General features: G+C 44.1%; 2 protein-coding genes across 5 annotated transcripts in view; one reads left to right on the top strand and one right to left on the bottom strand.

The window, feature by feature from the left end:
* The window catches only part of GABRR1 (gamma-aminobutyric acid type A receptor subunit rho1), an 82,076-nt gene extending 61,296 nt beyond the window's left edge, over positions 1–20,780 (top strand). For all 3 annotated transcript variants that reach the window (XM_043542654.1, XM_043542655.1, XM_043542656.1), the window contains 4 exons: positions 9,081–9,163; positions 11,243–11,383; positions 18,526–18,722; positions 20,379–20,780. In XM_043542654.1, the coding sequence (XP_043398589.1) occupies positions 9,081–9,163; positions 11,243–11,383; positions 18,526–18,722; positions 20,379–20,666 (709 nt within the window). In that variant the 3' untranslated portion in view covers positions 20,667–20,780. The remainder of the gene's footprint in view (positions 1–9,080; positions 9,164–11,242; positions 11,384–18,525; positions 18,723–20,378) is intronic.
* PM20D2 (peptidase M20 domain containing 2) overlaps positions 3,841–22,073 on the bottom strand; it is a 65,892-nt gene continuing 47,659 nt past the window's right edge. The window contains exon 8 of one of the 2 annotated variants that reach the window (XM_043542653.1): positions 3,841–4,314. In XM_043542653.1, the coding sequence (XP_043398588.1) occupies positions 4,150–4,314 (165 nt within the window). In that variant the 3' untranslated portion in view covers positions 3,841–4,149. The remainder of the gene's footprint in view (positions 4,315–22,073) is intronic. The other variant, XM_027825479.3, reaches the window with a different exon arrangement.

Below are 22,073 nucleotides of genomic sequence, written 5' to 3'. Positions count from 1 at the left end.
CTAGTCTGGTCCAGCAATCACTTACACCCCCTGTAGATACTGTCCTTTGTTCCAGTTTCTTTCAGGTATACTTGGGGGTGGAGAGGCTATCTCCTTAGCCAGCTGAAGACAAAATGGAGGGGTCTCCCACGGGCTTAAATAGACTTTCTCTTGTGGGTGGAGACCCCTCCTCTCTCCTAGCAAGTCCACTCCAAGATGGAGTTCTGGAGTCACCTGGGCAAGTCACATGTCCATGCATGACTCACAGTTTTTACAGACTGAAGCCATTGCCCACATGGTATTTTGAATGTCTCCAGGAAGACTTCTTATGTGGATTGGAGCATTCCAAGATGCATTGTTTCTTAAGTGATTCTTGATTGGACACTTAACTTTGCGAAATCCTTTCTCCAGGAACTGACCAAATGCTCTACTAAGGTTATTTAGAAATCAAGCCAGTACATGGCCAATATTCGTAACTTTGAATACAAAAATGCATACAATGTATACATGCATACAAATAGGATTAATAGATTCAGTAGATCATAACCTTTACATAGATATGTTACATGGCATATGTAGCATAGAACATATTCCAGTTATGTCATATATAATCAGAAGCATATTTCCATAAAGCCTTATGGAGGGCACTATCACACTAAAGAAACAAGAGAATCTCAGGGCATTATACAATGTCACCTTGATCGATTGGTCCATCAGCCCTCACAGAGAGAGCACCGATCACAACATGTCATTCATGTTGTTCTATCCAGTTCTTCAGCCACCTGCTGGCCAGGCATCTGATCACTAGACTGTGAACTCTGTAACCAGGATATATAGCTACAAAAGGGCCTGGCTCCCACTGACTCAAGATTATAGCTGGAGCAACTCAAATATGTCACTTACTTAGAAATTAATAATAAGCTCATCATAATAGAATAGAATGTGAATAGAAACTCCTGAAAATAATTATGATAATCTAGCCTTGAAAAGACAAAGAATTGATTAGTAGTTCAAAATCGACTTTTCTCAGCAATGGTCACAGCCTGACAAAGTTTCATAGATGAAACAGAAGTCTGAGTAAAGGACCTAAGATACTTGACCACCAGTAAATCTGAGGATAGTATTGTGATGGGTTTCCCCCGGGGTGCCAACTGGAACTGGGGTACCGCTGAGCCCTCCAATTTACCAGCATGGGCTCCCTTTCACACGGTGCTGCTGTGACAAGCTGAAGACCTGCTCCTGGTCCTACACTTCCACCAGCATTCACACAGGCAGGGACACACCCAGCTGAAGTTACATGCAGGCTCTCTGACCAGCCACTGCATGAACCAACAATAGAGAGGCTATAATCAAGATAACCACTATCTCCCCAGGCACACTTCCCCACTCTGGAATATAAACCCCAAATTATACCATCTTGTGCTGCACAGGAAACTGTACAGCATAAACTCATGGAGTTTGCCCCTCCCTCAGTGTGAAGAGGAAATGCAACAGCCCCCTGAACTAAGATTCCAAAGCACTTCACTCCAAACTAACTGATTTAGATTAAAACATAAAATAAATTTATTAACTACAAAAGATAGATTTTAAGTGATTATAAGTGATAGCAAACTGATCAGAGCAGATTACCTAGTAAATGCAAACTAAGTTTAACATACTCAGAATATAGGATTTGAATTAACAATCTCTCACCCTGACTGATGATACAAGCAGGTTGCAGATTCTTAAGGCACAAGTTACACTTGCTTTGCAGCTTGGAATCCCCAGGTTTTTCATACACAGGTTAGAAATCCCTTTAGCCTGGGCCCAGCACTTCCCCCAGTTCAGTCTTTGTTCCTCAGGGGTTTCCAGGAATCCTCTTGTGTGGGGATTGAAGAACAACAGATGATGTCACTCCCTGCCTTATATAGCTTTAGCATATGGTGGGAACCCTTAGTCCCAAACTCAGTTTATGGAAAAACATGGACATCCCAAGATGGAGTTCAGAGTCATGTGGCCTTGCATACCTTGCTGAGTCATAGTAACCATTACTTCCCGGCTGTCTGAAGGTTTAGTTATTCCAGGGACCATTGTCTTTGCTGATGGGCCATCAGCACTGTTTGGCTTCTTCATTGTTGTACCAGAAAGGTTAATTGTGGGTGTCACCCAGAGTAAGCACATTTGAAATACAGATACATAGTCAATATTTCTATCTTTAGATACAAAAAATGATACATGCATACAAATAGGATAATCATATTCAGCAAATCATAACTTTTCCAATGACACCTCACATGACCCATCTTGTACAACACACATCATAATTATGCCATAATCATATCATATTAATATCACTGTGAAGAATATGGGGTGCAGTGTCACAAATATAACTCCTGATTTATTTTATTTTATTTTTTGTATGTGGAAATAGAATCAGTGAAATAATCAAGTGAGTGAGCAGCATTCAGCAGTCTCTGACAGAGACAATAATCAGTACGTCTGTCTTTCCTGACTTCAGCTTCAGGATGTTATGGGACAGATATTGCCAAATGACGCATAAAGAACTGGTCAGAGATAAAATTGCTGTAGGATGCTCTGATGTAAGAATAATGTGAATAGGTATTATCTATATAGCTATGAAAGTACAGATTATATCTCTCAGAAGGCCATTACATTAAAAGGAAGCAGAATCTGACAAATACTAGTTCAGTGAGACTGCCATAAAGTAGCATGATAGATGTAATTTAAACCATGCCAGGTTTGACATTCTGGGATGCAGTCCAGACCAGTGAGGGGCTCTGTTACCCCTGCTATGCAACCGTGGGTGCCTCAACGCTTCGCTCTTATAGCTTCCAACTTGGATTTTTCACAATCAACCTGCCAGCATGCAGGTCACATCCTGAGTATCTCTGTGTAGCCACAGCCCTGGTCCAGCAACTCTGGCCTCAGCAGCCTGTCAGCAACACACCAGCCATACTCTGACTTCCACCAGCCTTGGTGATTATTTGCCAGTGGTGCAAGTAGAAATAATTTCTTGCGGGTACGCTGCACTCATGGGAGGGACACAAAGCGGGGGCACGTGACCTCTCCCACGTGACCCCACCATATGAATCCTCCCGACCCCACCCCAGCCTGAGCCCCTGCGCTCTCCCTGTCCCCTCCCCATGATCCGCATCCATCCCATGTTACCTGGGGGGGGGGGCTCTGTCCTCCTCCCGCTGCACAGGAGACTTCTGCTGTACAGATCCCAGGCAGGAGAACACAGGAGACGCAGCTGTGGGCCAGGCTGGGGGCAGTACAGCTGCACAGGCGGAGCTTCTGGCATGGAGCTGCCAGGCGGCCCCATGTTCTGGTCCTTTCCCCACTGCGGTTCCTGGGAGATCAAGGCTCTCCAGAACCACAGCGGCAAAAGGAGAAGAAGAACCTGGGGTTGCCTGGCAGCCCCATGTTCTGCTCCTTTCCCCACTGCGGTTCCCAGTGGGGAATGGAGCAGAACACCGGCAGCTCGTCCACACCCAGCCCCACCACCCCCAGCCCCGTCCTCCGGTGGGGCTGCTCTACAGACAGAGGAGACGCAGCTCCGTATAAGGGCTGGGGGTGGGGTTAGGGACAGGCTCCTCCTCCGTCTTTTCAGTATGCCGTACCAGCTATAAATATCTTACTGGTACCGTGTACCGGACTATACCACTGTACTTGCACCACTACTATTTGCAGGGTGAACCCAACGCACTCCGAGGCCCAGATTTCCCCCCCCCAAAAAACATGAGTTTTGCACTGTCCAACCCTCTCCTGGACATTGCTCCTGTAAGGGGATCAGTACACAACAGCTTGCCACCTTAAATGGAGTTACCCAAACAATTCACCACACTGGTTAAACTTTGCTTAAAGAACAAAACAAGTTTATTTAACCACAAAGAGATGACTTGTACTCACTTACAAGCTATGAGCCATTAAAGTCAGAAATGGTTACAAGACAAACAAAGACAAAATGCTTCCTAAACTTAACAAACTAGACTTGGTTCAAGGTGAAGTTCTTATTACATGTTTTCAGTACATTGCTGACCAAACTCTCAGGCTAGGATCTGCTTTCCAAAGTCTATAGACGGTTTCTTTTGTCTTCTTAGGTGAAAAAGAGAGATGAATAGGGAGAGATAACCTGGGGTTGTTTTGCCCCTCACTTGTATCATGCAGTCACCCTTTGAAATGCGTTTTCCTGAGAGTGACCTCTAGATAAAGTTCTTTCCAGCTGAGAGCAAGGAGACATGGAATCTGTTGTCCGAAGGAGACTTCATGCTGTTTCTTTTCACCTGTGTATGGTGAAATGCAGATTTTCTTAGTTTTCACTGTCTGAGGATTCTGTTTACAGCTTATATGCAAATTGAGGTAAACACACACCCATTTGTTTAAGACAGACCTGCTTGACCAGTTCAACCATAACAGGGCTATGTCAGTTTGAACATATGCCTTTAACATCATACAGGGGGATTTCATTACTTTACACATAATGTTTCTACATAGGGTTCATCATGATATTATTGACCAGTGAGCTACTGGTTTTCAAATGATACCTCACTAGCTATATTTTGTACAAAGATTATTACAATAGTATGTAGAGTGTGAATAAAGGGGTGCATTCAATCTTGCCAGGTTATCCAGCTAATCCAACTATGGATGTTAAGCTAACAAAGGAAATACCAAAAGTCCTGAGAAACGCAAAGAGACTAAAAATTACAATGCTTACATTGGCAGCCATTGGTAAATCAATATCTACCATCGATAATGCAGTCTGTATTGTGGTGAGTGCTAGAGTTTGACTGGGATTTTTCAGACATGCCAAAATGTACAAGATGCATGTGTAACTGATTTTTAATATTTTTTCCAATACCTTTGGCAGAAAACATAATTTGAAACCTGATGAAAATTTGAAAGCTCCCCTACTGTCAAAAATGCTTTCTCCACTTGCCAGAGCAGGCAAGAGTAGGATGTAAAGAACATGTTGTGTTTCTGTATCACTTAGTAATACCTGTCACAGACACTTGAGAAAAAGTCCCCTGTCAATGAGAGGTTTGGCTGCCTAAGGAGTACAGGATCTGTGTTTAAGCATATTTGAGAAACTCCAATCCCACCACACATAGAAACTCACACAATTTACAAGGTTTAGTTATAACCACCCTACACAAAAATAGTATTACACCTTTTAAATGGCAAACTAAATAGTAAAATGGATTATTATTATTGTTTCCAGTAGCACCCGCAACATGCTGGGCACTTGATAAACACTGAAGAAAAGAGATTAATACTATTAAAATTAAAAGCACTGTAAAATGTTTTGTTTAGCGATTAGTCTGAATTTATACCGCATATTCAAACTCAGGTTCTGAATTCTCTGGATCTAAACATCTTATCTCTATACTGCGTCAAAACAAAATCCCAGATCCACACACTCCTAAATGAGGTGGTTTTAAATCCAGACCTCAGTTCAGTCAGAACTTTCCCAGATTTCGTAGTGTTTGCATTCGGTCCATTATTATGGAGGTGCCTGAGCAACTCTATAGGTAAGGTTGCATTGAGATTTGCACTTTGAGCAGGACTAGAAGGGGAGAAGGACAAGATGGCTGAGTTGAGAAGTCGGGGGAGGAATATTTGTTTTTAAAATTAAACCCAGTAAACAACCATGTAAGTGTTAAGCTGACTGCCTAGCACTACCCTGATCACTTTACTTGTATATACATCCTTCACCAAATTTTGACTTTGTAAGAATCTTCACTCTTTGGGGCCAGAACTGTTTCTTCATCTGTGTATGGAAAGCACCTGTCACATTTTAGCACCACAAGCTAAATAAGAAATCTGAGCACACCACTTGCTTTCAAAGAGTAACAAACACAAATGAGTGACATCAATGGAAATACAAAAGTGACTAGAGATTAATAACATAAGGGTTTACAAGAGCAGGCTCTGTTAGATCCTCAGTTATCTAATTGTTGACTTTCTTTAAAGTTGTTACGGTTCATAGCTTGTTCTCACACTATAATCTATAAAATTGTTCCCATTTATTTTCCCACTGCCAGTGTTTGTATCAGTTGGGTTCATAATTACTTGATGCTTCTTGTGCAAAAACACAAAACTAGCCTGTTAAGAAATAAAATAATGAGTTGTTCTTAGCAAGGCCAGAGCTTTTGGTTTATAAGTTGGAGCATTTCAATGTATTTTCTTTTCAAACAAACTTAGTAGGACTAGAGGTATTACCTGTGCCCCCTAGTGGATGATATAAATGATAGCTCGTTAGACTGTGATAACGCTGATAACATTCACAGCACACGGATGTACTTCATCAGTAACACCAGTGGTGTAACTACAATGGTGCAAGTGGTGCAGCTCAGGGCCCATGAGATTATTGAGATCCAAGCAGAGGCGCTTCTGGGGAAGAGCAGGGCTTGCTGGGGCAAAAGGGGGCAGCTGGGATGGGGGGGGTCCCTCCAGCAGGGGTGACCCTGGCGTGAGCAATTGGCAAGGATGGCTGGAGAAGGTATGGTGAGATCGCAGTGCTGGTGGATGCATGGGGGCACGTGGGGTCCCTGGATACAGAAGAGACAGCCCCCCTAGAGACAGAATGCAAGCAGAAGCATCAACCATTTTGCATGGAGCAGGAGAGCGGGACAGCTGAGATAGCTAGACCAAAGCTGCGGGGAGGGGCGTTGGAACAGAACTGGCTGGAGCTGGGGGCTGGCTCGGTGCTGTTGAGGTGGGGGAATGGGTTAGAGCAGAGGTCAGGGGCCTGGATCAGGACTAGGGGGATAGGGGAGGGGAAGGTTGGAGATGAGCAGAAGGGGACCGAGGGGAGGAGCTGGGGGAAGGTTTGTGAGAGCCTGAAATGGGGTTGGGGGGTAGACCAGGATGTGGGGGGGACAGAAGGGGAGCTAAAAGAGCCTGGAGGGGAGATTGGATTAAGGCTGGGGAGCTGAGGGCTGGACTGGAGGCTGAAGGAAGGTTTGAAGGAGAGCTGGGAGGGGTGGATCAGAACTGGAAAGTGTTAGAAGAAAAAGCAGGTTGACCCAGAGGCGGATATGAGGACGGGCTTCTTTATTGCAATACTTGTGCCCCTGGACCCTATTGTCCAGTAAGCCCTGAATTAGTTATAGCACATTCTTTTTATTTGTGAGTATGTACACGCCGACATCCGTTACAACACCCCCAAAGCCCTTAGTACGTAATAAAAACACCCATTTTGTTAGTAAACCCACCCTCTTTATTGTGCACAGCATTACACAGGCATTTTATCTTGAAAATATATTTCTTTGCAACAATTTGTTGCCACAAATCTCCCTGGTCAGCAATTCTTAGGGGAGGGAGGAAGAGGCCATAAGCCAGGGCTTGTTTATGTAGCTGGAAAAGGAAGGGAGGAGGAGATAACACTGCTTTACTCAAAAGGTATCTTTTAGATCCCTACATTTCTTATGTAGCTGCAAAACTTATCAATTCTTACAAGCAATAGGGAAGGGCAAAATATGGCATCTTATTTATTAAACAAAGAACTACAGCCTTCTTATGCCTTTGTCCCCTAATGCCATGTCAGCACATTAGCAGCTCCCCAGGTCTCTACTTAACCCATACATATCCCAACAGAAAGGAGAAAAGTCTGGAGGGTAGCTAGGTGGGAGTTGGGGGATGAGAGGACTGGATTGGGGCTATGGGAGAACTGAGCAGGAGCTGGGGTGGGGGGGCAGTGGGGCTGGACTGGAGCTATGAAGGAAACTGCCGTGGAGCTAGGCAGGAGCTAGGGGATGGGGTAGATGTACTGGGGCTGTGGAGAACCTGGAGGGGGACAGATTTCAGAATTGGAAAAGGGCCCCACATACCTATACTTGTACCAAGGCTCCGTTACACCACTGCATAATGTGATAGACATGGCTATTTCCCGCAATATCTGTGGGAGATCCTACTAAATTACATTTAAATAGCTTTGGAGTCCATTGTATTAAAAATGCAAAATGTATATATTATTGTGGGATTGTATGTAACTTCTCCAGCAGGGAGACGTGGCCAGTGTAAACCCTGGGGAAGTGTTATGAGCTTCAAAGGACTATTTTAAACAATGTACTAGACAAAAAGGAACTTTTGAGACAAGCACAGTAGAGTGGGTTTCCTAAGAAATACCTGGGGGGAGGTAAATGCAAATTCCGACCTACCAGACCCAGCTCTTTGAGGCTATGCCCAGAGGAGAAAACCGTTGTCTGACTGATTACCTATCACAATCTCTATCAAAGTCCCCAGCTGTAAAAAGGAAAGGCCAACCTATGATTGTGGGTTCTTATTCTGAGCAAAAGCTGTTATGAACTTATGACCATAGACAAACCCCTGGATGTTGTTTGAAGGACAGAATCCTACCAGAGCCCTTGCTGAAGTTGGGGTGAACTCTGGTAAATTTATTAGCATGTTTGTAGGTTCTGGTATTGTTTTTAATGTTTTCTCTATAATGCTTTCACCTTAAGAATAAATATGCTTGCTTAGAAAGGGCTGCATGTTACCTTATAACTGTGGGCAATTATGATGTTTTTAGCCACTGAGGAGAAAACATAGCAGGCCTGGTTAGGCCATGCTGACTTGCTGGGGAATTCTCAGTATAGGAAGGGACCTGTGCAGCCTTGAAATACCCTGGTCAGGAGGGAGAGAGACATGGGTCTCCACCTAAGAGAGGTGATGATTGAGAAGTCGGAGCCTAGAGTGAGTGTCTTGCTGTACCATGATTGGGAAATACAGGTGTAGTTGCCCTGAACGGTGACACATAGGATGGCCAATGCATTGATGGTATCTGACTATCAATAAACTATTCTTTACAACTGGAAAGCAGCTGGCAAAGCTGGCATTCTCTGAAAAGAGATACTTGGCATTTCAAGTGGGCAGAAGTTGGGCTAATAGCATTATTTTTTTCCCTTTTAATTCAACCTGGTAATATGTGGTTATATGGTAATATGTGGGCCTGGTAATATGTGGGCCTATTCAAATATGTAGGGGCTATATTTTATTTCATACAAAACTAACTTGCAGTTTTGTTTGTTTTTCCTTTACCATTTTTCAGTCATGAAAGAGAGGAAAGTTTTTAAACACGTATTTTTCATTTCTAGGGTCACAGTAACTGCAATGTGCAACATGGATTTCAGTCGCTTCCCCCTGGACACACAGACGTGTTCGCTGGAAATTGAAAGTTGTAAGTAAACAGGATACATATGTAGACCAAGATTTTCAAATATGGGAGCCTAAAATTAGGCTCCTAAATTCATGTCAGGCACCTAAGTAAATGGCCTGTTTTTCAGAAGTGCAGAACAACCTGCAACTCTGACCAAAGTCAACAAACTGAAAACAACTGGGAAAGCTTTTCCTCTGCCCTCTTTCAGTTACAATAATCGTAGGTGTGGTTTGCCTCAGATAATCACACTGCACTGTACAACTCAACAAATAAATCAATGTACCTGATATGCGTCACGAATTTAGCCAGAGTACATAATAAAGATACATCCAAATTCGCATCCTCATGGAGCTCCTTTTTCTAAATCTGACCTAACTTCGAATGTCCTGGCTTTCATACATATATATTTTTAAACAACTGTATCCTATTAACATATTTTTCCCCTTGCATTGTTAATAAGCATTTACAACCTTAATGCTGCTTTAACAGTTGTTTTTGGGCTTGGGATGGGGTTTTGTTTTGTCTTTTTTCTGGGAATAACTAACCCTGGTATACAACCCAACACTAGACAACTAAATGTAATTGGAACACAAGGAAAGAGGTGATTATTATGCCCCACAGCAGTCACCATAACTCTCTGCAAGATGCAGGGCTAAGGCATCTTGAAATCAAACTATGTTACCACTTTTTTCACCCAAGCAACTAGTCCAATTCTGGGGCCTTGAGGATGTTCCAGTTGAGAGTAGAAATGGATGGAGGCTGGTATTTTATTGGATGCAGTCTTGTTTATTTACAAGATGTATACAAAGTCCTTCTTCTCCGTATACAGGAGGAACCAAAACAAGGGAATAGCTTCTTTGTTTCCAGCCCCAACCCTCTTTAGCCCACCCTAGACTCAAAAGCTCTTTCTAGGCATGCTCAAGGGTCACATCATGTTTGAAGACTCCTGCTTGGCTTTCTTGCTCTGCCTTAGCCCTGGTCTACACTGGCAGGGAGGAACGATCTAAGTTATGCAACTTCAGCTACGTGAATAATGTAGCTGAAGTCGACATACTTAGATCAACTTACCATGGTGTCTTCACCGCAGTGAGTCGACTGCTGCCGCTCCCCCGTCGACTCCACCTGTGCCTCTCGCAGCGGTGGAGTACAGGAGTCCATGGGAGAGAGCTCAGGGATCGATTTATCGTGTCTAGACTAGACGTGATAAATCAACTGCCACTGGATTGATACCTGCCCGCCGATCCGGTGGGCAATGTAGACATACCCTCAGTCTCGGTTTCTTGTCTGCCCCCTCAGCTAGACTTTTTCCACACCCACAGACTCACTCACCCACCTGGTAAGAACAGGAGGGAACCCTCTGCCTCCCTGGTGTTAGTGTGTGGCCAGACTCCATTAGGCCTTAAGTGTTTCTTACAACCATTTTAAATGAAGGGTGCATTCACACAGCAGTTTCAACAAGGTTTTAACTCAACTTATAACAAGGCATAAACCAGCTCATAACAATAACCAGAATGATCCTTTACCATAATTACGGCTCTGTGTTTGTCACGGAGGTCACAGAAGTCACAGGGCTGCCCAAGCAGCTGGCCTTGGGGACCACCCAAGTAACAGCCAGTGTGGCTGGCCCCAGGGACTGCCTGAGTGGCTGGAGCAGTCACTGCTCCATCAGCCCCCAGCAGCTGGTGCCACTGGCCCCCCCCAGCAGCAGCCCCTGGATGTGCCCTCCCTCCACCCACAGCAGCGGGCCCCGGCTTGGCCTTCCCCAGATACCCCTCCCAGTAACACCCCCCAAAATTCAGTCAGGGGTATTTATAGTATAAGTCATGGACAGGTCACCAGCCATGAATTTTTGTTTATTGCCCGTGACCTCTCCATGACTTTTACTAAAAATACCCATGACTAAATCGTAGCCCTAACCATAATCACATGCACAATCATCCATGACCATCACTAATACTGGATCAAACTGGCAGAAAATCTGCTGTTTCCGCCAAAGCTTTCATACCTACCTTTGAAGACATATTGACCCATTCTGAACTGTAGACTCAATACTATCTGGTATAATTGCACTGCACCAAAGATTTACTCCTACTTTCCTAGATGCCTACACTGAAGATGATCTAATGCTGTACTGGAAGAATGGGAATGATTCCCTAAAAACAGATGAGAGGATATCACTATCCCAGTTCCTTATACAGGAGTTTCACACCACCACAAAGCTTGCCTTTTACAGCAGTACAGGTAAGTGAATGTTGCTAAAGTTGTGAAATTATAATAGATTTTTGCTTTCTCCCCTCCCGCCCCAATCAGATGAGATCAACTTTACCTCTGCCTTAAGAGATAGACTGGTATGTTTTTTACAGTGCAAAAAACTGGGGCCCATAAAAACTACCCTTGAATTGGCCACAAAGGACTCACTAGCAAATGGTCCAAGGCATTCCCTTTCCCACAAGGGCTGAAGCATAGGCAAAGTTCATGAGGAATTGCAAACTTGGACTTAATTATTTGTTCATCACTGTGACAGGGTGTACCAGGCCCACGGTCCTACCACACCCCGTCCCAGGAAAGGGAGCAGAAAAGGTGAGTTCTGCAGGCTGCCTCAAGAGGCTGCAGGGAACAGCCAATCAGAGACCAGCAGTCTCTGCCTCAGTGACCTGAGTGATTCCCTTCTGCATTCCTACACTCTTCATGGGGTGGATCTGCTGAGCTGTGATAGTCTTCACTGTTTCTGGTGTCAGCTCTGGTGCCCCTAGCGATAGGGATTTGCACCATCAGACATGCTCTTCTCATCTATTTTATCCTTGGGGTCCCTGCCTTTCCTCTTGCAGCAAAACCTTTTAACATGGCCCACCACTCCACAATAAAAGCAATTAAGCCTTGCCCTTCCTCGCTCATTCACCCCAGGGCAAGCCCCTTCTTAAATGCCCATAACATCTCCACGGCTGGGCTTCAGGCCTCCAGCCTGGTAACCCAAGCATCTCTGTATCCACTCCTACTGTCTGGAGTGGGTCTCTTGCCATCGATGTTGTGCTGCAAACTGAGTGTCCTGCTGTTTCTGCTGGTTCTCCAACAGCTGCATCAGCAGGGCTTGGGTCCGCTGCTTCTGCGGCATAGTGGCTACCTGCTGCTGCTGCCTGCCACTACCAGGTGGATCACCTCTTCCATTGTAGTATCTCTTGTTTTCAGGGGTTGGGCCAAAAGGATCCCACTCTCGTACCACTTGTGATGGGGCCCACTCACCTCACATGAGCTCATACCATCGTGTGTGTGTGTGCCTGCACTCCCCCTGTAGCTGCACCTGGCAGTTAACTTCTCTGGCAGGTTTCCAGTGACTCAGCCATCCATCCAAGTCACACACAGTCCATGTGTGAAACAAACACACAAAACAGACCCCTTCCAGGTGATCCAACAGGGCCTACCTCTGTGCCCTCAGTACAGTCTTTGTAGCCCTATCCCTGGGCTCGAGCCTCAATCCGTTCAACAGAGCTTATCACAGTGCCCTCCGCTGGTGTCAGCCTGCAGCCCCGTCCCTGGGTTCAATCCTCAACCAGTCCAACAAGGCCTATTGCAGTACCTTGGTTATAGCTCCTCCTGGGTTAGCCTTCAAACTGTCTCTCATGCCTTCTGGGCTCTCTCTCAAATTGTCCCTGCTCTGCTATGGAGCAGTGCCCCCAGGGCTTCCTCCCTGGAGATTCTTCATAAGCCACTTCCCTAGTGGCTGGTGGGGGGGACCTGGGCCCGCCCAGTACTCCAGGTCCTGACCCAGGGACGCTGTAAGTAACAGCTGCCTGCTGCATTCCTTTACTAATTGCTGCGTTTTCCTGGGCCACTTCCCCACAGCCCCAGTACCTTCACCCTTATCTCAGGGCTGAAGTTTTTCTTGAGTCCATGCAACCAGCCAGGAGCACCTTCCTTGCTCCTTGGTCCCTGCCAGCAACTACTGTGTCCAGGTACTGCAATTCCTGCACCTAGCCAGGAGCACCATCCTTGGAGGTGCTCAGCAGATGACAGACAGCACTGATCTGTTCAGCCCTCCAGCTCCTGTAGCCAGCCAGCAACTGAACTGCTCTGTCCAGAAGCTCCTTTTTATATGAGACTTGTGGTCTCTGACTGGCTGCTCCCTGCAGCCTCTCGAGGCAGACTTGAGGATAAACCTCTTCTGCTCCCTTTCCTGGGGCAAGGTGTGGTAGGACTGCAGGGCCTGGTACATTCTCCCACAATCACACTTCTCCCTTTGTGCAGTGCTGTGTAATGGTACATTTGTGGTGCTATATAAAGAATAATAATCCCTGTATGGAAGCATGTTGCATGACAGCTGGACCTCACGGAAGTTGACTGAAGTGTGGGAAGATTTGCAGATGCAAAGCTAATTGGAAATTTTAAATTTATATCCACGTAGTTATCTGGTGCATTTATTAGAATTATATATACAATGAGGGTCCCCATCCTATAAGCCCTCTCTGCATGGAACTCCCATTATTCCAATCATTACTGACTGCAACAGGAGTTCCTTGCACAGGGGGCTTTCAAGAGCAGGTGTGATTTTTGCTCTAAAGATCCAGTCCTGTGAGGTGATGAAACTTCAAGAATATGGATGGTTTGATTAAGAGCCACTCTGTTCTTCAACGGAGATGAACCTGTAGTGGTCACATCTAATATTTTTCTTATAAGAAAGTATAGCACTGTTCCACTGTGGATGTTGAAATGATCTCAAAATGTCCTATATTGTATTTGTGGATGGTTTTCCTTTGGTGTTAGTTATCCTTTTTTCCTTCTCTCTGTGGTACAGGGTGGTACAATCGCCTGTACATTAACTTCACTTTACGCCGCCACATCTTCTTCTTCTTGCTTCAAACTTATTTCCCTGCCACTCTGATGGTCATGCTGTCCTGGGTGTCTTTCTGGATTGATCGCAGAGCTGTACCTGCCAGGGTCCCTTTAGGTAAAAATAATCTTGTAATCGGCACAGCTGAGTGACCATACACTAGCAAAGACCTACTTATTGAGACAATCTCATCAGCATCAACCCCCAGCCTGTGATATAGACCATACCACATTGTCACATAGCTTAGAATTCAGCCACTGAATTAATCTACTGCACTTGCTCACACTTACACATGTAGGTTAGGATGGGCTGACCCTATTCATCTCTTCTTTATTACCCTAGCAACATTTTAACTGTATTAGTCAGTATCACAAATGACAGTTGCACACCAAAATATAGCGAACAACAAACACAGCGTTCATTTTCTCTTTCTGTTATTATATAATTATAATTAGGGCTGTCAAGCGATTAAAAAAATTAAAGATTAATCACACTGTTAAACAATAATAGAATATCATTTATTTAAATATTTTTGGATGTTTTCTACATTTTCAAATATCTTGATTTCAATTACAACACAGAATACAAAGTTTACAATGCTCACTTTATATTTAATTTTTTATTACAAATATTTGCACAAAAGAAATAGTATTTTCCAATTTAGTATTTCACTTAATACAAGAACTGTAGTGTAATCTCTTTATCATGAAAGTTGAACATACAAATGTAGAATTATGGACAAAAAAATGCTGCATTAAAAAAAAATCTAAAACTTTAGAAGCCCTAAAAGTCCAATCAATCCTACTTCTTGTTCAGCCAATCACTCAGATAAACAAGTTTGTTTACATTTGCAGAAGATAAATGCACCTAGACTTTAGTAAAATGTTTGATATGGTCTCTCACAGAATTCTTGCCAGCAAGTAAAGAAGTATGGATTGGATGAATCGACTATAAGGTGGATAGAAAGTTAGCTAGATCGTCAGGTTCAACAGGTAGTGATCAATGGCTCGATGTCTAGTTGGCAGCTCGTATCAAGTGGAGTGCCCCAGAGGTCTGTCCTGGGGCCAGTTTTGGTCAACATCTTAATTAATGATCTGGATGATGGGATGGATTGCACCCTCAGCAACTTCGCGGATGACACTAAGCTGGGGGGAGAGGTAGATACACTAGAGTGCAGGGATAAGGTCCAGAGAAACCTAGACAAATTGGTTTGATTGGGCCAAAAGAAATCTGATGAGGTTCAACAAGGACAAGTGCAGAGTCCTGCACTTAGGACGGAAGAATCCCATGCACTGCTACAGGCTGGGGACCAAATGGCTAAGTGGCAGTTCTGCAGAAAAGGACCTGGGGGTTACAGTGGACGAGAAACTGGATATGAGTCAACAGTGTGCCCTTGTTGCCAAGAAGGCTAATGGCATATTGGGCTGCATTAGTAGGAGCATTGCCAGCAGATCGAGGGAAGTGATTATTCCCTTCTATTTGGCACTGGTAAGGCCACATCTGAAGTTTTGTGTCCAGTTTTGGTCCCCCCACTATAGAAGGGATGTGGACAAATTGGAGAGAGTCCAGCTGAGGGCAATTAAAATGATTAGGGGGCTGGGGCACATGACTTATGAGGAGAGGCTGAGGGAATTGGGGTTATTTAGTCTGCAGAAGAGAAGAGTGAGGGGGGATTTGATAGCAGCCTTCAATTACCTGAAGGGGGATTCCAAAGATGATGGAGCTAGGCTTTTCTCAGTGGTGGCAGATGACAGGACAAGGAGTAATGGTCTCAAATTGCAGTGGGGGAGGTCTAGGTTGGATATTAGGAAAAAATACTTCACTAGGAGGGTGGTGAAGCACTGGAACAAGTTACCTAGAGAGGTGGTGGAATCTTCATCCTTAGAGGTTTTTAAGACCCGGCTTGACAAAGCCCTGGCTGGGATGATTTAGTTGGGGTTGGTCCTGCTTTAAGCAGGGGGTTGGACTAGATGACCTCCTCAGGTCTCTTCCAACCCTAATCTTCTATGATTCTATGAAGATAATGCTGCCTATTCTTGTTTACAATGTCACCTGAAAATAAAAACAGGTGTTTGCGTGGCACTGTTGTAGTCGGCGTCGCAAGATATTTATATGCCAGATGCACTAAAGATTCATATGTCCCTTGATGCTTCAACCACCATTTCAGAGGACATGCGTCCGTGCTGATGACGGGTTCTGCTCGATAATGGTCCAAAGCAGTGCAGACAACGCATGTTCATTTTCATCATCTGAGTCAGATGCCACCAGCAGAAGGTTGATTTTCTTTTTTGGTATTTCGGGTTCTGTAGTTTCCGCATCGGAATGTTGCTCTTTTAAGACTTCTGAAAGCATGCTCCACACCTCATCCCTCTCAGATTTTGGAAGGCACTTCAGATTCTTAAACCTTGGGTCGAGTGTTGTAGCTATCTTTAGAAATTTCACATTGGTATTTTCTTTGCATTTCTTTATAATTTTTACAGTGCAAATATTTGTAATAAAAAATAATATAAAGTGAACACTGTACACTTTGTATTCTGTGTTGTAATTGAAATCAATATATTTGAAAATGTAGAAAAATATCAAAAAATATTTAATAAATTTCAATTGGTATTCTATTGTTTAACAAAAACAACGAGATGTCCGGTGGCACCTTAAAGACTAACACATTTATTTGGGCATAAGCTTTTGTGAGTAAAAAACCCCACTTCTTCAGATGCTTATGCCCAAATAAATCTGTTAGTCTTTAAGATGCCACCGGAATCCTCATTGTTTTTGTGGCTACAGACTAACACGGCTACCCCTCTGATATTATGTAACAGTGCGATTAATTGCAATTAATTTTTTTAATCGTGATTAATTTTTTTTAGTTTACTACGATTAATCAACAGTCCAAATTATAATACATAGCAAGTACAGAACATTTTCCATCCATAGGTCTCAAAGCACTTTACAAATTGTAGCAGAACAAGAGGTGAAAACCAGCATCAGCAACTCTGTTCAATCTTACATTTTTCTTTGCAATAAAATTAATTATTGTTGGAATTAAAATATTAGGTGATATGTTCAAAGATGTCTATGGGATTTAGCTCTCAGTTCTGCAATGAGCTACATGCAAGCAGACCCCTAGGCTTACTCTGTAAGATTGGGATCTTAGACACATGGCCTTTGAGTCCAATCCCACTCCCACTGATTTCAACTTGAACCAGGATCAGGGCCTTATTTATTGCAAATTAACCTGCTTAATGGAGAGAATATGTATAGACATAGAACACATATGAATGGAACATAGGTATTCATGTTTTTATTACAAAATGGTTGACATTTATACCAAGGCAGAGATATCAAATGCTTAGAAACCTAGTTGAGACTTACAGCAATAGAAAATAAAAACATAGTGCTTATGTGGAGCTTTTCATTTTCAAAGCGGTTTACTAACATTAAGTAATTAACCCTGCTAACAGCCCTGCATGTGAGGGAGGTATATAGGATTATCCCTATTTTACAAATGGGAAACAATAGCAGGAGGCAACTTAATTACAGCCAGATTCTCATGCCCTGGCATGTTGAGTAGTACCTTCATCCATGAGACATCCTGCTAGAATCAGTGGGATTTCTCACAGAATAACGTATTGCTCAACTTGAATTAAGCTCTCAGACTCTGGCCCTTAACCTCTCTGCCTCCGAGGAAGCTCACCTCTGGCACATTCTTGGGAAGTTGGGTACTACGACATTTCGTCTTCTGCTACCCCCATTCTTGAGGGATTTAATTTTCTCTTGACACTGAAGTCCTTTTTGGTAGATCCCTTCCTCAGCTAGCTTCTTGGAGATGACATCACAGAACTGTAGATTTTGTGTCCTGCCCCTAGAATCATGGTCTTTGCTGTCCTCACACCAGAGATCCACCAAAACCCCAGTGTCAGTCTCTGGTCAGCTGGCAGGATGGTGGGAATATGATCTCCCAGGCACCAGCTCTTCTGTTCACATGTGGTAGAAGCACAATAGAAATGCTGCAGGTATAGCAAGCTATGTGCAATGTGAGGTTCAAATGTATAAGAGCTGATAGGTGACTCCCAGTGCAGAAGCAGGGAGTAGGCAGATGGCACAAAAACCCAGGGTAGAGAGAATTGTGGAAAGGCACTGGAAAATTAACAGTGCCCAAGTTGCTTAGCCTGCATCCGCACTGCAGAGTGCTCATGTTAGAAGCTTGAGTGTTGGCAGCAGTCAAGTGTTAGCCTTTATTCCCTGACATGCTAGCTGCCTCGCATGTAAAGCGCCCCAACATCTGAATGAGAGGTTTTTGTGTGGATGGATGTTTGGGTTAGGGACAGCACTCAAGTAAGAACACAAGGTTAACTTTGTACTGAAAACAAGCCCTTAGTATGAGAATCAGGGTTAGAAATGAGGGATTTCTGTATCCCACTAAGCCACCCCTGAAACTGAAAGATACATTTTAAGGAAAAATTAGAACTTCAGAAATAAGTCCTCATGTTTGCTGTAAAGAACACAGTTTGAATTGTCTTCACTGTTTATGTCTGAATGGATGATGGTGTGTTCCCAGGAATAACTACGGTACTGACCATGTCTACAATCATTACTGGTGTAAACGCCTCCATGCCTCGAGTTTCCTACATCAAAGCTGTGGACATTTACCTCTGGGTCAGTTTTGTGTTCGTCTTTCTCTCAGTGTTGGAATACGCAGCAGTGAACTACCTGACAACAGTGCAAGAGCGGAAGGAGAGGAAACTGCGAGACAAAGTGAGTTTACTATGTCCAGTGATGTTGTACGTAATTGAAATAGGTGTTTGAATGGGCTGATCGTGCTTCAAAAGTCTGCATCCACAATGTGAAAAATCTAAACTTCCTTGGAAGAATAGAGTGTGTGGAAAAAGTATCAGTGCAGTGTTCCTCATTAGATAGTTTAAAAGTTAGCTAATGTCATCTGGAACCCTATCTCACTTAAGTTTCTTCAGCATGTAAAGTCAACTGGAAAAAATCCCTATTCATATTGTAATGTGACTTTTTGGTATCTTTTCTTTTTAATTCTCTCTCTTTGTAGTTAAGAGACTAACTTGCAAATAACACCAGATAGAAATAGTATTGTGAATGGAGTGGGTGTTCAGACAACAAGGAAGGTTCAAACACATCTAATCACAGGTTAGGGCTCTGTTTACAGTGTGCAATTAAAAATGGGCATCCTCTCAGGAATATTTGTAGTTGTAAAGAAGTGGAGTTCCCACCCTTCTCCAGAAACAGTCGAGACTGCGGTGATTCAAAATGATCCCTTTGCCTTTGCTGTTATGTTAAACAACAACAAAATCCTCCACCTACGCTTTCCTCTTGAGCTTGGCTTTTCCTAAGGTTTTTTCCCTGCAAGTTCCTTCTCTCCTTCCCCTTAGTTCCCTCTGCTTCAAGGAGAGACTCCAGCCCTCTTTATATCCTGGAATGGAGCTAACAGGACCTATCAGCTTTGCTTTCTCATGATAGGAATCTCTGCATCCTTACACAGGGTTGTAACTAGAGCTGGTTGAAAATATTCCACTGAAACATTTTTCTGTTGGAAAATGCCGATTCATCAAAATCAAAAATTCTGTGGCAACATGTTGATCTCAACAAAATTTTGCTTAGAAAAAAACTAACCAAAGTATTTCTATAAGCCTTCAATCTTATCAGAACAAAGTGTCTCAATTTTTTGTTTTGCAACAACTTGTCATGTAGAAACTTATATTATTATAAAGTATAACATTTTAAGAAGGAATAGGTAAAATGACACAAAAAGTTTATTTTGTGGGAAATTCAGAATTAAAGCAAATTTCAAAATAGCAGAATTTCCTGAGAAACAGAAATTGCGGTTTGTGGACAGCCCTAGTTGTAACACCTGATATTTGGCTGATTCAGCAGAAGAGGCCATCTTCCTATGTAGGGTCCTAGAACTTACTAGGCTCTTCCGGCATGGACAGTCCTTCAGAATTTTTACAATAACCTGACAAATAAAATCCCAGCCTTTGTTGTCATATAAGAATATGAAAGATGGTAAATACTACAAATTATACAACGTGAAGCCCAGTGATCAGGGGCTACAAAGGTAAAATGGGCTCCATCCAGTTGGATCCAGGGACAGCCCTGCAGAGAGCTGGCCCCCAGCAGTACTCCTTTAGCTTTCCCTCACCCCTGATAGCATGATTCCCTCGTTCACACTCATTGCAGCATCCGCACCAAGTGAAAAAAAGGTCCCCAGGAAGGGCATGCTACAGAGGGAGCTGTTGCCCAACTCCATTGCTACTGCTCTCTCTTCCTATGTCCCCCAGGAACCTGGTTTCCACCAGGATTTGCTTCCTCTGCCTGTATAAGGAGAGGAGGATCATCAGGGTCCAAATTCCTATCTCATATAACTACACTCGACCTTATTCACAGCTTCCTTGTACTTGCGGACTACCTCAGCCCCGGCCCTTGATGATGGACGGCAGCTACAGCGATGGGGATGTGAATGAACTGGGACACTATGTGTCTGAGAATGGAGATAAACAAGACAGAATGATGATGCAGCTGACACTTGGTTCAGAAAGGAGTTCAAGCAGGAGGAAAAGCCAGAGATACGTCAGCATGCGCATCGACACCCATGCCATTGACAAGTATTCCAGAATAATATTCCCAGGCTCATACATTTTATTTAATTTGATATACTGGTCCATTTTTTCATAAATATCAGTAAATTTCTCTAGTCAGTTTCAACATGTTGCACTGTGTTCCTGTTTAAAATTAACATCTATCATGCTAATAAACAGAAAATGGAGGAAACATTTAATTTTAATGCTACTTGACTGATCAGAATTTTGATACATTGATTATATAAAATCCATCTGTTGTAAAACATCTCTATACACACTTCAGCTTTGAACTAAAAACTAGGATCCATTGCATAACTTTTTATACTAATTTTAAGCTGTACTATGTTCCTTCTTGTGCCTCACGGGCCACTCTAATTTGTTTTAATAGAGGGCAAGAATAATCATCAACTGCTCATATAGGGTACATCACTCATTTTATGCCTCAGAAACCTTTCCTAGACTAATGGCCTGATCCTGCAAATACTTAAGCATGTGCATAAGTTTCCTGACTTACACAGTTCCATTGAGTTCAAGGAAGGTTACGCATGTACTTATGTTTTCAGGAGAGGTATTACAAGCACTGTTTAAAGCTTTCTTCCCCTGGTTAATGCATGCTTTGGTTAGCACTGTATTGGAGTAACTGAAAGAGCCAAGTACTAATGTCTTGTACAGCACCCATGCCCCCTCTTGTTCTTCCTGAAAGGAAATGCTTTCAAGCTGCTTTGAATTAACTCACTCTAAGTATAACAATCAGTATATATTTACTAAGCCAGGGGTGGGCAAACTTTTTGCCCACCCCAAAGGCCACATCTGGGTATGGAAATTGTATGGCGGGTCATGAATGCTCACGAAATTGGTGGTTGGAGTGCGGGAGGGGGTGAGGGCTCCAGCTGGGGGTGCGGTCTCTGGGGTGGCGCCAGCAATGAAGAATTCAGGGTGCGGGAGGGAGCTCCAGACTGAGGCAAGGGGTTGGGATGTAGGGAGGTGGGAGGTGAGGGCTCCAGCTGGGAGTGTGGGCTCTGGGGTGGGGCTGGGGATGAGGGGTTGAGAGTGCAGGAGGGTGATCCGGGCTGGGACTGAGGGGTTCAGCTGGTGGGAGGGGGATCAGGATTGGGGCCGGGGGTTGGGGCACGGGAGGGGGTCAGGGGTGCAGGCTCCGGGCAGCGCTTACCTCAAGCAGCTCCCAGAAGCAGTGGCATGTCCCCCCTCCAGCTCCTATGCAGCGTCACGGTCAGGCGGCTCTGTGCACTGCCCTGTCCACAGGCGGCACCCTGTCCGCAGGCGCTGCCCCGCAGGTCCCATTGGCCGCAGTTCCTCCCCAAAGGGAGCTGAGGGGGCAGTGTGCCGAGCCCCTTGGCTGCTCCTACGCGTAGGAGCTGGAGGGGGGCATGCTGCTGCTTCTGGGAGCTGCACGGAGTGGGGCAAGGCCCTGACCCTGCTCCCCGGCAGGAGCTTGAGGGCTGGATTAAAACGTCTGGAGGGCTGAATGCGGCACCCGGGC

This window comes from Chelonia mydas, chromosome 3 (assembly GCF_015237465.2).
Source record: "Chelonia mydas isolate rCheMyd1 chromosome 3, rCheMyd1.pri.v2, whole genome shotgun sequence".
NCBI classification, from domain to species: Eukaryota; Metazoa; Chordata; order Testudines; family Cheloniidae; genus Chelonia; species Chelonia mydas.
The sequence above is the reverse complement of the archived record's forward strand: the minus strand, read 5'-3'. Positions and strand labels throughout refer to the sequence as shown.